The 15,652-nt window shown below is 43.0% G+C and overlaps 1 protein-coding gene across 1 annotated transcript in view; it reads right to left on the reverse strand.

Moving 5' to 3' along the window:
* Nucleotides 1-3,955: 3,955 nt before the first annotated feature.
* Nucleotides 3,956-15,652, reverse strand: part of qsm (Zona pelucida superfamily protein qsm) — a 233,457-nt gene continuing 221,760 nt past the window's right edge. Inside the window, exons 4-7 of the mRNA XM_080281111.1 lie at nt 14,450-14,579; nt 13,892-13,992; nt 13,402-13,549; nt 3,956-6,224 (exon numbers count right to left, since the gene is read on the reverse strand). Coding sequence (XP_080137237.1) covers nt 5,757-6,224; nt 13,402-13,549; nt 13,892-13,992; nt 14,450-14,579 — 847 coding nt within the window. The 3' untranslated portion in view covers nt 3,956-5,756. The remainder of the gene's footprint in view (nt 6,225-13,401; nt 13,550-13,891; nt 13,993-14,449; nt 14,580-15,652) is intronic.

A 15,652-nucleotide genomic window follows, 5' to 3' on the forward strand; every position in this document is an offset into this window, starting at 1 on the left:
CTATTTTAGGATCCCTCTAGTGGGTGGATATCGGAGGTGGACTTGTACGAGTAGTAGTTTTCTGATCAAGGTGTAGAAACGGTACAGGCTGTAAGTGAAGGGACAAGAAGAGAAGTTAGTCAAAGAGAAGTAGAGAGAAGAGGAGGCAAAGTAGAGGTCTGAGGAGTGGCTCATATTGAGTCAAGAAATGAATGAGAGAGAAAGAAATTCTGAGCAGGGAAAGAAAAGAAGGTAAGGTCCACTAAACCCCATACTGAAACAGAGGAATTGAAGGAAGTCGAGGAGAAGAACCAGGAAGGGAAGTCAGTGGAACTAGAGAGTGGGTTGGCTGAGGAGGATGACTTTGAGCTTGAGGAGCCAGGACAGGCAGGGAAGCCCACAGGTTAAAGTAATCCCATCTTCAGTCCCAACAGTAACTTCGGCCACCCCAAAGTGTCTTTTTTTTTTTTTTTTGTATATTTGTGGAGAATTCTCAGATTCCTTGAAAGAGAGGAAAAGAAAATCATGATACTGACACTCCACCATGTGTGAGAATGGTAACAGGAAGCTGAACAATCAGAGAGACGACTCAAATGTCATCAAGATAGGAGGAAATATTACTCACTTTTTCAGGACTTTGAAGTCCAAAGAGAGACTGAAGTTCTGTAACGCCTTGTCTCCACACGGTTGAAGCAAAAGGACAAATCAGTCCAAACATCTCCCAGGGTTGGAACAGCCTCTGTCACAGTATAATGTGTGATGAACATAGAAATGGTATATGCAGAATTCAGTAGTTTGCCACAGGCCATCTTCTGTCATCTGACGTTGATGGATGATGGCGTCTGGGTGGCACTGGTCAAGGATCCTAGAAAATGTATCCCATTTGCAATGGGGAATCATCAAAATCGGAAGGTGCGTCCAAGCAAATCCCCAGGATAGGAGTTCATGACCACTTGGTTACCGATTCAGGAGCTCCAGTCAAAGGGATCCCGAGCCCTAGAGTGGGGTCTGACCAGAGAATCATCATGCATGAGTTCTGCCACCACAATGATTCCCTGGTCAGATATTAGTGTCTGCTATGACGCCATCTGGAAAACCCTGGCCAAAAAGACCAAATTTCTAAGGTGATGCCGAAACAGTGAAACATCAGACACACCGAAACAGAGACACAGGGTAAGGCGTGTCCAGAAGGAAGAACCCTGCGTTCCAGGCCACAATGATGTGAGTGTCTGGCACAAACCAAACCAGCGGCCTTCGAAACAACAGTAAGCAAGCAGTGTCCCAGAAGACTGGAGGAGGGGCTCAGGTGCCCTTGGATAACTGTCCATCCTTCATCAGTCCATAATCAACAAAAATGAAAATAAAGTGAATTTGATAGCAAGGAATTAAGACACAGAAATATGATAAATACAGGCAAACACACACACACACACACACACACACACACACACACACACACACACACACACACACACACACACACACACACACACACACACACACACACACACACACACACACACACACACACACACACACACACACACACACACACACACACACACACACACACACACACACACACACACACACACACACACACACACACACACACACACACACACACACACACACACACACACACACACACACACACACACACACACACACACACACACACACACACACACACACACACACACACACACACACACACACACACACACACACACACACACACACACACACACACACACACACACACACACACACACACACACACACACACACACACACACACACACACACACACACACACACACACACACACACACACACACACACACACACACACACACACACACACACACACACACACACACACACACACACACACACACACACACACACACACACACACACACACACACACACACACACACACACACACACACACACACACACACACACACACACACACACACACACACACACACACACACACACACACACACACACACACACACACACACACACACACACACACACACACACACACACACACACACACACACACACACACACACACACACACACACACACACACACACACACACACACACACACACACACACACACACACACACACACACACACACACACACACACACACACACACACACACACACACACACACACACACACACACACACACACACACACACACACACACACACACACACACACACACACACACACACACACACACACACACACACACACACACACACACACACACACACACACACACACACACACACACACACACACACACACACACACACACACACACACACACACACACACACACACACACACACACACACACACACACACACACACACACACACACACACACACACACACACACACACACACACACACACACACACACACACACACACACACACACACACACACACACACACACACACACACACACACACACACACACACACACACACACACACACACACACACACACACACACACACACACACACACACACACACACACACACACACACACACACACACACACACACACACACACACACACACACACACACACACACACACACACACACACACACACACACACACACACACACACACACACACACACACACACACACACACACACACACACACACACACACACACACACACACACACACACACACACACACACACACACACACACACACACACACACACACACACACACACACACACACACACACACACACACACACACACACACACACACACACACACACACACACACACACACACACACACACACACACACACACACACACACACACACACAAAGGTATGCTTTCCCCACCCCATCCCAGGAAACAACAACCGATTGAAGGCTAAGAAAGTGAAGGCGCTAAACAGTGCTGGGAAGTGAGAATGGCGTGTGGTACCAAAGAACGTAAAGACGTCACAAATAAACAAGGGAAGGCCAAATCAGGAATGCCTAATCTACCACAGCTCAGTAAGGTTGTTATCGCTGTTGTTACTTAACCCCGCTATGGTCAAGCAGACCTGCCAACAGCAAACAAGCAGTTGTTTTTGTGAGGTCGTCCTACAGCATATAGTACAACACATGTACGTAGGAAACCGACGCGATCTTGTGACAGACGGTGCCTCACCAGGGTCAGAGGAGGGTCAGTTTCACGGCAAGGTACAGGCAAATATGAAAACTTTTGGCTCCCGGGTGGACGCCGCAGCCGCTCCGCCCAGGATGCACAGCGCCACCGCGTGTGGTGTCTTCGTCAGCGCCAGTAAGCAAGCTAAACAGAAGAAGGAAAGAAAAATGGAAACAAAGGAGAGAAAAAAATGGTACTAGGAAGAAGAATATGAAGAAAGAATAAGGAACAACTGTTCCAGTATAACACTTGTAAAACTCCTAAACACTCGCATTACGGATGGCAAAGAAATCCTTTTGTGAAGCTGAGCAGCCTGGAGGGTGAAAGCCACTATTCTCCTTGCTGCTAAATACGAAAAAGCCAAAACAAATGACGCAAAAGCCTGACAAGTGGGTAAGTTACTTTGAAAAAATGGTTGTTGCAGATAGTAGATGTCCGAGTTGCACATACGGTAGAACCTCATTTACAAGAATACCAGTAAGAGTGGGAATATTGGTACCAAAGGTACTTTTAGGGTCTCAATTAAGTTTTGCTAGTCAGCATCAGTGTGATTTTCTTTTCAGTCTGAGTAATTACGTGATGTAACCTAATCTGGGCACAGTATGGGATATATAACTTCCAGGCATAAATCCTGGGGGTCAGTAAATACATACAGTATCCCAAAGAATTTGTAATGAAGGTGTGCAGCATTGACCGCATAAGAAATAAAAGACTATGAAACTATCACAGTTTATTTTACATTATAATGTTATATGGTATTAATTCTACTGTACAGCTGTACAAGCACTTGTTAGTTGCTGTTAGACAGGGGCCACAAGGCCGGCAATAGCAGACTTGAGTGTCAAAGTCAGTTAGTGAAGTACTTCTCCATCACAACTAACAGTGGCACTGTCAAGTCTCATCCACACCACCTGCACCCGACACGAAGGTACAGCATTTCACAGACGGCATAACACTTGCCTGCCGAGTCTTGTGAGCATAATGGTGCGGCCATACTTGCTCGAAACATGTGATCGACAAGATGAAACGAAGCACCGGGTTAGAACAGCTGTAGTATTCGAGCCTGAACGTTGGCTTGGACCCCTGAGCCTCGTTTCCGCGTGGCGATCACATGTTCGGGGGCATGTGTGTTCGGACCTTAAGAGGCTCCCTAATGCCTCTCCCTTACCTCCTCATTTTGCATGTGGTTTGGTGTATTCTCATATGTTTATGCAGTATCAATATTTTTATTTATACACATGACATACAAGATAATACTAATGAGTTACATACAGAATCAATCGCTAAGGAGGAAGTGTTAGTGCACCTTTTAAGTCCACAAGACCAGGCCCATTAGACGCTTTACTCCGGTACTGTACGATATTATGTCTTCCTGTTGCTTAGCCCCTACAGTCCGAGGATGAATTTTTCGTATTTATTCTTGCTACAGTACGACAATTTTATTCAGGTAACGAAAAAAAACGATCCCTTATTGCAAGGATTAATGGTGTCTATGTTAAAAACCTCTCCAGCTAGAAATGTATATTGTAATCTGAACAAAATCGTCAGGAAACAACGAGAATAAAATAAGAATAATGTAATCGGACTGAAAGGGTTAATATAAGTTGGTTGCCAAGGAATATCCCAACTGGCAGAGGTGCAGGTGAGAATGGCACGGCACATATTATGAGCAGAGGCAGTAGACAGACACCACACGTGAAATGTGAGGTTCTGTGATCACCCAACACCACAGTAGCAGCAGACACCAGGTAAGGATTACACAAGGCATGTCATATAGCAAGGCAGTACTGTAATTTAACAAAGCAGAGATACACCAATTTAAGGATGAACATAAATAGCAGGTATTCAGGACATTTGAGAAAGGTATAAAATACTGCAATACCCTTGCGTTCTTGGTGTTCTTAATTTAAACAGATATATAGTTCTGTAGGTTAACAACAACAAACATAAATGCTTTCAAATTACTTAAGATTTCTGAAATGAAAATGCACATACTCTATTGGATACAGAGCTGCAGAATAAAAACATGCTGAACATACACAACTATGACACTTAGAAAGTTACTAAGTAATATGCTATTGTGGCACTCATTCTTAACAAGAGAGTATGACATTAAAGAAGTCATGAGAATAGTGTAAGTGTGAGAAATGCATGTAGAGACTTTAAAGTCTGGCTTTGATTCAGTATGCCATTATTGTAATAGGACAACATGGGAGACAACAGTTAAATAAATGAGAGTAAAAATGAGTAAGTTAACCTTAGTATGTTTACTAAAATGTAAAAATGCCAAGTCGTTCATTAGTGTATAAATTTAAAGCTTAGTTAAAATTCCATCATAAAAGTAGCCTTTCATGAGGAAATTAAACTGATAGTCACTTACAGTGTGTTCAGATTTTTGAAGGTTAGTGCTGGAACCTGTGCACATCTCATTCCATAATTTTAGATTAACTGTGGAATGCGTCAAGTCCATATGCCTGTACACTGCCACATAACATTTCAAATTTATACTTTTTTCTCCTATAATACACAGGTTTTGAAGATGGAGTTCATATGCAGCCTAGTGGAAGAGGAATGCAACAAAAACGGCTGCCATGATGTAAAGAATAGACTGTGTATGACTTGCTCCTGCATTGTAGTAGATGAAAACTGGCTCATTGCCTTCTCTTGAGTGGAATGAAGGGTGATCTGCTTGATCCTCTCCTGCTGATCGACCCCAGGGCAGGGCCGCTTTGGCTTCATCCAGTACTCTTTCCACATCCCCTACCATTCGCTGAACCATGTCTTCCGCTGCACGCTCAATTCCTCCTGCTGCCTTCTCCAAGCCACCTACTGCTTTGTCCACTTCATCATCTGCCTGTGCCATCATGCCTGCTGTATTTTCTTCTTTCTTGGTGCTGTTTTCCTTTTCATCGACTTTCAGGAATGTCATCATTGTCACCTCAAAGATTTTGTTTGGATCAGCAGGCTGGCTATCAACACCACGTCTCCTTCTCCCAAACCCAAGCTGCCCATTGCTGCAGGCAATCTGAAAATTGAACCAGATCAGTATAACTGACGAGATCAGGATGCAGATTTATGGATGAAACAAACAACTCCAGTTAACATTAATGCCACTGAATTCTTAAGTACACTTATGAAGAAAAGTATAAACAAGTGGTTTTTGCAAGGTCAAAAACCAACATTTCACTGTACAGAATAAATTTGAAGGCGCCCATCAGGAAGAAGCTTCGAGCCATACTTCAGCAACAAACGGGAATTTCAGATAACCACAATGGAAATAATCTCAGACTTAGAGATCTAAGGAGATGGTGTATTATTTCCTGTTTCCAGTTATAACGTCTCACACGGCATGATCACCTTCCTCCAAAGTTATGTCTCTTTACCACCGAGCAAACATTTACTTGAACATTTCTCAAACTAACTCGGCTCGAGTGTAACTGTTCATGCGCCAGTCTCGTTTGTGGATATTGATCTTTCCGCCACTACTTGTTTGCGCGGCCCTACTAGGTGCAATGCGTGCAGAAAGAGGAGCATAAAAATTGATCCCTTGGGTATGATATACTAAACCAGGTGCCTCCAAATGCACTTATGAATAGAAAAATGGATTTTTTGCCTTAGTAAAAGAAATCTTTTTCCACCCTCTACTCCTTCATTTGGAGACGCCGTTGAGGAAATGTCCCCAAAACTGAAGGAGGGAAAGTGAGGGCGAGGACAAGGGGACCCCCAAGCATCATAGCCGGAGAGAGACTGTGACCCCCAAGCATCATACACCCGGAGAGAGACTATGACCCCCAAGCATCATACACCCGTAGAGAGACTATAGCTGTCTGGTGTCTTACGAGCTGACCAATGCAGGACGGACAACAACACTGGCACTGAGGATCAGCTCAGCAGCAGTTCTGCGAAGCTCTCACTGGGAGCAAAAGCCATGAGACCTGATGAGTGTGCACAGAACTTTGCCCCGTAGGAAGTCAGGGATGTGGTGCCCATCCATCTCGAACCCTTGTGTGACCAGCCCTTGCCAACACCTTTCCATATGGTCAAATGAGATAAGTATGGGAATGCCATGCGCAAGATGTGTGGTTCTTGACTTAAGAGTGCCACTGGAGTGCTAAGTGAAGCAAATAATTATTTAAGTATATCACAAAGTATATCAGGCATGAAGCAGTTGAGGACCCACATTGAGGTGCATTTGTTAGGCTATGTACAGTGAGTGTAAAGACAAATGTGAGGCCCTCCCTGTGCTGTGCATTAGTGATAGCATACAACAGGATAGCCCGAGGGCCGTTACTTAGCTTGCTGTGATATGTGCTATAGAATCTAAGATCCATCTCTAACGTCGGTGCCGTGCCTAGATTATATAAAGTGTCATTTTTATGAAAGGTTGCCTCCATTTATTTCCATTAATTAATGCGCCTCATCTTTCCTTGCCAAACTGAGCTTATGGAGACGGCAAGAACTTAATGTCCAAAACCTGATAACTTAAAGCAGGCAGAAACTTCGATCGTAGATGCATGCTTCAAAGGCTGGGACTCCACTGATCCAGTCGGTGCCAAACTTTAGTGAACCAAGGGCTGCCTCCATTCTGCAGTCATGAATAAGACCTGTGTGGTTGCAGGTCAGAACACCAAATCCCTGCATAATTGTCATAATGAGGACAAAGCCTCCTGGGCCTTATCATGTCGATGACATGCCCTACGTAGGGACAAGCTCCTTTAGTAGGGTGGTCACCAATAAATCAAGACTTATCTAGTATCACTGAATGGGGACCAAATAGTCTTGTCTCATTTAATGCTAGTAAAACCAAATATATACAGTTTACTAATAGACAGATATTGCCAAATTCCTAAATTACCTTCAATGCTACTAATAGTCCTGTCTCCAAAACTATTGAAATTCTCGTTGTTTTACTGAACATTGACCTCAGCTGGATCTCTCATGTCAGATCACTTGCTAAAACCGCCTCAAAGAAACTTGGACTATTGTACAGAGTCCGTAGCTTCTTCACTGACAAGCAGTTGGCTACAGTTTATAATAGTCATGGGCGCTCTCAGCTTGAATATTGCTCACCCTTGCGGAATGGATGTGGAGAGGTTGCACTAAAACAACTAGTCAAAAATCAGAACAAAGCTGTTAGAATTATTAATAATCCTGCTATTACAAATAAACTACCTCCCCTACAGGTAAGAAGAAATGTTCCCTCCCTTGAATTATTTTACAGATACTTTTATGGCAAATGCTCAGACAAAGTTGCACCCATTGTGCCACCTCTTCATGCCTTCCCTCGTGCTACACGGGCATCTGGTAGCACTCATGACTGGAATGTCAAACTGCCATATTGTGGAACTTCTGCCTATCAGAAATCTTTTATTCCCCGAACTGAATCTCTTTGGAATTCGCTTCCCTAGAGTTGTTTCCCCTTAAACTTCAACCTACGGCTGTTCAAGTCCTGCTGTTACAAATTTTTATGAATGGAGGACATCGGTAGTCTGGTGAATGGATTTTTTTTTTTTTCATTTGTTTTTCCTTCCTCTGTTCTGTTGCTTAAAAAGACAAAAAGTGGGGCTGGGTCCATGATGTATATCTGGCAGAGCGCTGGTGTTTTTTAGAGAGCACGTTACACAAACGTTGTAAACATCAATGCTTTGACTCAGAAAATGGGATGGGTCAGTGGTCTATATGGTTGTGGTAATGGGGAGGAAAGATGAAGGATAGGTCAGGAGATAATGCCAAGAGTTGTTGATCAGTCAGTGGCCTCTGGTCAGACTCGTGCCCAGGTGCAGGACCTGCACCATGATCAAACCACAGAAGTAGTAGGTTGGAGGGGTGTATAAACAGGAGGCTGGAAGACCTCTTGGTTATGTGCAGTCAAAGACTTTGTTTTGGAGGATCCAAAAGCTGATAGGAGTTGGCATAAGGATAAGGACGGCCAGAGCTGACCTTCAATCACTTGACTGTCATCCAGTCACCTTCCCTTAGGGCAATCATTGACCGTGGTGTGTAAAAGGAAGGGCTCATTCTCAACACGCAAGTAGGTGACCTAAGATTCACTTCACAAAAATTAACTTCGGTGTGTTCCGTGTTTGCTCCCAGAAAAAGAAGCCTTTGTTGGCGACTCCACTATGGCTTCGGAGAACAAACATTTTGAGGTTAACACAATTAATCTTAGATGGTCAGAGCATTTGGATAGGGAGCACTTTCTCAGATATCACTGAAAGGGAATGGAAAACGGTATGTTGCTGAAGTCAGCCTAATAAATGATGGGCATAACTACAAGCATAAGAGCGTTTTATGGAATGGTATCAGTATAGAAATCTTCAGTCTGGAGGGCATGAATATTCTAAATGCACTGGAAGTAAAAGAAGAAAACTGCTGTATCTGCACCAAGTGTGTTCTGAATCGTGCTGATGACATTACTTGTTTTGTTAGCTACTCTTTCTCCGTATTAAGTGTCAGGTCGTGCCATCCTAAATGGGAAATAATGAAAAATAGCAAAAAAGGCAAAATACGTTTCCGCGCCACACAAAACTTGAAAATCACATCCTGAATATTCAACCCCTCTTGTTTGGGAATTAGGGAGCTCGACATCCTGTTGTTCGGGATTTTTTTTTTATTTCTCAAAAACCACCATAAGCGTTACTGAAAAAAAAAAAAAAAAAGCATTTTCTTGTCCTGTGTGGACGTTTTCCTGGCCTTTACGGCATGTTTAACTCCCACTGCAAAGTTAACTGAAAATGATGTTTCAAGTAACATGTACTAATTTTGTTACATAACCACTATGAGTGAGTAATAATTGCGTGTAAATCGTTCAAACACCACACACAACTTAAGAGAATGTTTTCAAGCGATACCAGTTCAAGTGATAAATGTGAATATCACTACAGTTTTATATATTACCCACTATCATTTCCCTTATAATGACACGTGTTTTTATGTCCACAATTTACCATGAGCATTACATGAAATACCTACAAAATTATCATCTCTTAACATTCATCCTCATTTCTCATATTTCGTACTTCACTGTCCCCCCAGTATGCCGATAAAGCGTTTAGCAATGTAGCAGATACAGCAAGCACACGTTATGTTGCCTCTCTCCTGGCTGCAGGGTGACTGGGTCGAGATGCTTATATGGAAACTTAGGAGGGAGAGCGAGACAAGTTCCCTGCACAAAAGTGGAACTATCCACTTTCAAGAGTGGTGAGAAATCCCCTAAATACATATGTTCCCTGCGGCACTGCCTCTTCCAACCCCTACTCCACATGTCGTACATTCTTTGAGGTGGAGGTTAAGGGTGGGAGAGGGCAGAAAGTTAGAAAGATTTTGCGAATGATATCTATATATTTACTTTTCGTCTATGGAGCAGGACATCCCAAGGCTCAAAACTTGTGCTGGGTGATCATTATAGTGGCCTAAGAGATTGAAAGAAAAAAGATAATTAAGATTGTAAAGCAGTGGAAACTGGTGCTAGATATAAAGACAAAAGTGATGGCGACCAAGAAAATCGCTGGTTCCAAGATGATAGAGAAATTTGGCTTGCACAGAGTGAGAAAGAAATGGTTGCCACCTACAATATGGAAAAAATAGTAGCTGCTCTGCAGATGGACCTTAAAAAATGAGCTAGGAGGTAAAATGCGAAGAGTACCACAGAGCTACCAAGCTTTGTAAAACATAAGTTCTAGCATTAAAGGAAAGAACAAAAAAAGGGCGAAACAGCATTTAAAAAAAAAAACGTACACAAAAGCCTGGAGAGCCTGAAGACGGCACAAGGTACCACAGAGCACACTGACAGAAAGATAGGATAGAAGCAAAGTTCGAAGGGCAGCCATAAGCAAGACGTGTTCAGATATGCGCGGCAAACGGTTCTTTATGAGCGAAGTCGCTTTGTCAAGTGATCACGAAAGTGCTTGTTCAATGAACAGACGAGACATTTCTGGAGGAAGGTCACCATGATTCGTGAGCCATTATAACTACGGACACAAAGCAATCCACCGTCTCCTCAGCTCTTAAGTCTGAGATGACTGGCTGCTTGTCACCATCCCTAATGACTGTATGGTGTCGAATGTGTCTTGAAGCCTCTTCTTCAATGATGTTTCCAAATGAGGGAACGCTGGGTGAAAAATGGAATTTTGAATTAGCTTTTCATCAATGTTTGCCTCATTCTTGGTGAATATAAAAAATAGAGACAATTATCTAACGGATGTTGCCATAATTACACTATGGATGGATGTCAATAATTTAAAGTAGAACACTGGACATGTGAGCACAGTTAGAAGGGTTACATATGGATACTGCTGATTTGCCTGTATGCTGGAGATGAAGTTTTGCTGGCTGCAAACTAGAAGGATCTGGAAAACGTTGTGAGTCTGACAGGGTATGCAAAAAAAAAAAAAAAAAAAATGGAAAAAACAGAAAAAGAAAGAGAAAACATGACCCTGAAATAAAAAGTATGGCAATACCCACTAATGCAAGATGACCTGCAGATGGTGGATGACAGGTGAAGTATTTGACTGCGCTGATAGCTTTTAATACCCAGTCCTGGAACTATGATAATGGTATAATGGAGCGAAACTTAGCCTATTAGGCTGCAAAGGTTTCATACAGAAAATAAGATCGTCTGACACCAACTTCGTTCATGGCCAAACACGTAGCTAGCACTTCTCTTATCTGCTACCACCACTGCCACCAGACAGCTAAAATATATATCGATATCTCAACGACGCCCTCATCCGTTAAGTAGCTAGCGTCCCGATTCCAAACTGTACCCCCACCTCTCCCTTCACATTTAATCATCTACTTCCCTCTTCCAAATTTTCTTTTCATCATTCCTGTTCTGATCACCTATTTTTTCCATACTCATCACCCACTGTCTTCGTGGCCTCTTTTTCCTATGAATCATTTTACTGCCTGTTCCATGCCGTCATATACTTATTTCCCTCTACCACTTACTTCTTTAAATACAATTTCTGTAGCATCTTTTCGCACTAGTCTTTTCCTCTTTGACGGTTACACCTCTTTCATTCTTAGACCCTAAAAGTCTTTCTTCTTACTTTTCACTGTTTCCCCACCAAACAGTTTCAGCCGCTTCTCTTACATCCTTCTTTACATCTTTCCACTTTTCACTATCTTCCTTATCATTTATATCCACAGTCAGACTCCCTTTTGTCTCAGTCTTAACCCATAACCTTCAGCAGTTTCATTGTTCTACATATTCTCCCATTATATGCTTTCTTTCAAAACTGCCCCCTCCTTTCCTTTTTCTTACTTTTTTTCCAGCTATAATCCGATCTGAGCTTATTAATATCTCTCTGATTTTGCATGTGTTGGAGGAGGATGCCTTCACTTGGCACCGGTATAGCAAACGTCCCTCCGCTCCCTCCCTATTCCCCCAAAGCTAGGATGGTGGACCACAGGAAAACGGCTGCTTCAACATGCATTCCGTCAAGTTCATGTCAGGATGAACATGGGGAAAGTCAAAAAGTACAAGAACAACAAATAATCTTGCATTTATAGCTTCAACATAATCTATACTTGCTTCTTGTTAATTACCTTTCTTTTTGTGCAAAAGTCTCCATTAGAAGCTCTCCAGTCCTATTCCTTCCTTCCGAACTCCACCTTCTGACAATACTCTGTACTTTAGTAACATTCCTCCCTTTTCCATTCATATCTCCAGTACGGTAACTTTTGTATCTTTCATCTGACTTTGATACATCAACATTTATTCGCCGCTTCACAAATGAGTCTATTACTTCGGCCACTGCTAAAGACTTAACTTTTGCATTATGTTCTTGCTATCTCCCAGGTATTTTACTCAGCTTAGGTGCGACTTTAAACTCTGGGAACTGGATATAGCCTTCATTAACCCATCCACTAGTAGGGCACTTTCAAAGACGTATGTCGAGGTAGTAAGAATCATTTATTTGTCTATATCCAGATGCCTTAATCCCGGAAGGGGCTGCCACAAGCGAATCGCCTCTGTCACCCTGTCTTCTGCCATCAGCCTGCCCTTCCTCCAACGCACACCACCCTCACTCATATACCTCACCATCCCATCCCTCTATCTCACCCTTGCTATCCCTCCTCTTCCCTTTTCCCCACCTCACTCACATACACTCTCCTAGACAAACTCTCACTTTCCATTCTCTCCACACGGCTAATTAAATATGTCTTGTAATTCAAGACTGTAAGGTATTGTCACTTACCCCCTGACATTTATCGAGGCAGACATCAACTGTGCCACGGAAAAGAACATAGTTTGTTTCAGGGAACTTGAAAGCACGGAATTTCGCAGATACGTAGTCACCACTGGTTGTTACGAAGTTGTCAAACAGCACAGGATCAACAGAACACCTGGTGGGAAGTGCTGCAGTTAATACAGGAAGTGATGAGATATGGCCACATAAAACCTAACAATGTGTGAAACATTGTAAACATGTCAGCAATTTGCGTTATATAACTTTAAGAATGGAAATTTGAGTTCTTGAATGAAAATACACGTTGAATGAGAAAACTCCCTACATTAGTGAAATAACCAAGTTTACTTATCAACACTCCTAGGAAGCAGGCAAGAAACTACTTTCATGTTTGACTGCATTAAAGATCTAGGAATGTTTTTATAATGAAGGTCTTCCTGTGGGTCTACGTGGTAGTGCTGTACTGCAACATTAAGAGTGTGAGTTGAGGCAGACTTACCCATTGAAGATGATGGTTTCTCTCTTGTTTTCCGTGTCAGTCACTTCCATGTAGCTCATCAGTATGCCATAGATGCTGGCTGATGTATCATCTAGGAACACCTAATGAAAGACCCAAAGTAATGTCATCACTGGTACTACAGTGCTGTTCTAAAAGCCACTGAAGTTGCAACACCTTCATCTACATCATATTATACTTAGAAAAATTGATTTGTCCTAAGTGTCGTACAACGATATATTTTAATGACTAAAGTGATATACTATATATGAAAAAAGTGCATATCAAAAATATATCTCAATCACAGTTCATGGATTTTAAAATCCATGTGGAAATTCCTAACAGTGTAAGACTGACCGATTAGTTGATCTTGGCAGGGGAAGGTTAAAGGTCATTTCCGATGAATAACAGTAAAAAAAAGAAAATCATTTCAGTTATAATTCTTAGAAGAGGATTTAAAAACCCAATAACAATACAGAAAATCAATAAAAATAGTCTAGCAATCAGAAGAAGGGTTGGTAGTGCTATACTGATATTATGACAAGACTCTGAATCACTGACCTCCATTGTGAGGGGTGTGCCTGGTCGGACGTTGATCTGGCCACCCACCAGCTGCCCATTCTGCCGTACACCTACACCCAGGATTGGTATGGGCGCCGTTCCAGTCACCTCTGATGTTATCTCGATGAAGCTGCAGAACAATTTCAGTATCATCATCATCATCATTATCATCACCCTGATCTTTTTCCCCACCTACGGATGGGGGTGAGGGGTGATGTAGAGTAAGGGAGGGAAGTGCCTGGGGTGAAACATGCCGTATATATTTTGTGCTTGTCTGTCTATAGTTTCATTATTATTCGGCACGACAGTATAATATCTAATCATGTGGTGAAGTTAATGGGCACAAATTAGACACCAAGAAGCATAGTCACATCACCTTATGAGCCTCTGTTGCGCCGCCTCCTTACCAATTTATTTAGGGATGGGAATGTGTGTACGAGGGATGTGTTAGGAATGGGAAGGTGTGTGTGAACGATGGGTAGGGGTTTGCTAGGGATTGGAAGAGGTGTGTTAGGATTATGTCAGGGATGAAGGGAATGTGTTAGGAGATAGGAAGGGATGTGTTAGGGACGAGAAGGAGTGTTAGGGATGGGGTGGGGTGGTAAGGATGAGTATGAGTGTGTGCGGGACGAGGAAAGGTGTGGTAGGGATGGGTAGGTGTGTTAGGAATGAGAAGAGGGATGATAAGGACGGGGAGGGATGTGTTACAGATGAGTAAGGACATGTTAGGGATGAGTAGAGGTACGATAGGGATGGGTAGGGGTGTGTGTGTGTTTGGGATAGGGAAGGATTCAGAAGACTGGGGAGGTATGTGTTAGGGATGGGAAGGGATTGTTAGGGATGGAGAAGGACGTATTAAGGATAGGGAAGGATGTGTTAGGAATGGGTTGGGATATGTTAGGGATGGGGAGGGGTGTTAGGGATGGGAAGGGATGTGTTAGCGATGGGGAGTGATGTGTTAGGGATGGGCATGGATGTGTTAGGGATGGGGAGGGATGTGTTAGGAATGGGTTGGGGTGTGTATGAGATGGGTGTTAGAGATGGGAGAATGTGTTAGGGATGAGATGGTGCGATAGGTATGGGAGATTGTGTTAGATATGGGGAAGGATGTGTTGAATATGAAGGGGTGTTGAAGATGAGCATGTTGGTGAGGATGCGGAAGGATATGTTACGGATGATCAGAGATGTGTTAAAGATGAGCAG

Source organism: Coenobita brevimanus, chromosome 87, assembly GCF_032717465.1.
Source record: "Coenobita brevimanus isolate Jiangsu-jjx chromosome 87, ASM3271746v2, whole genome shotgun sequence".
In the NCBI taxonomy this organism is placed as follows: Eukaryota; Metazoa; Arthropoda; class Malacostraca; order Decapoda; family Coenobitidae; genus Coenobita; species Coenobita brevimanus.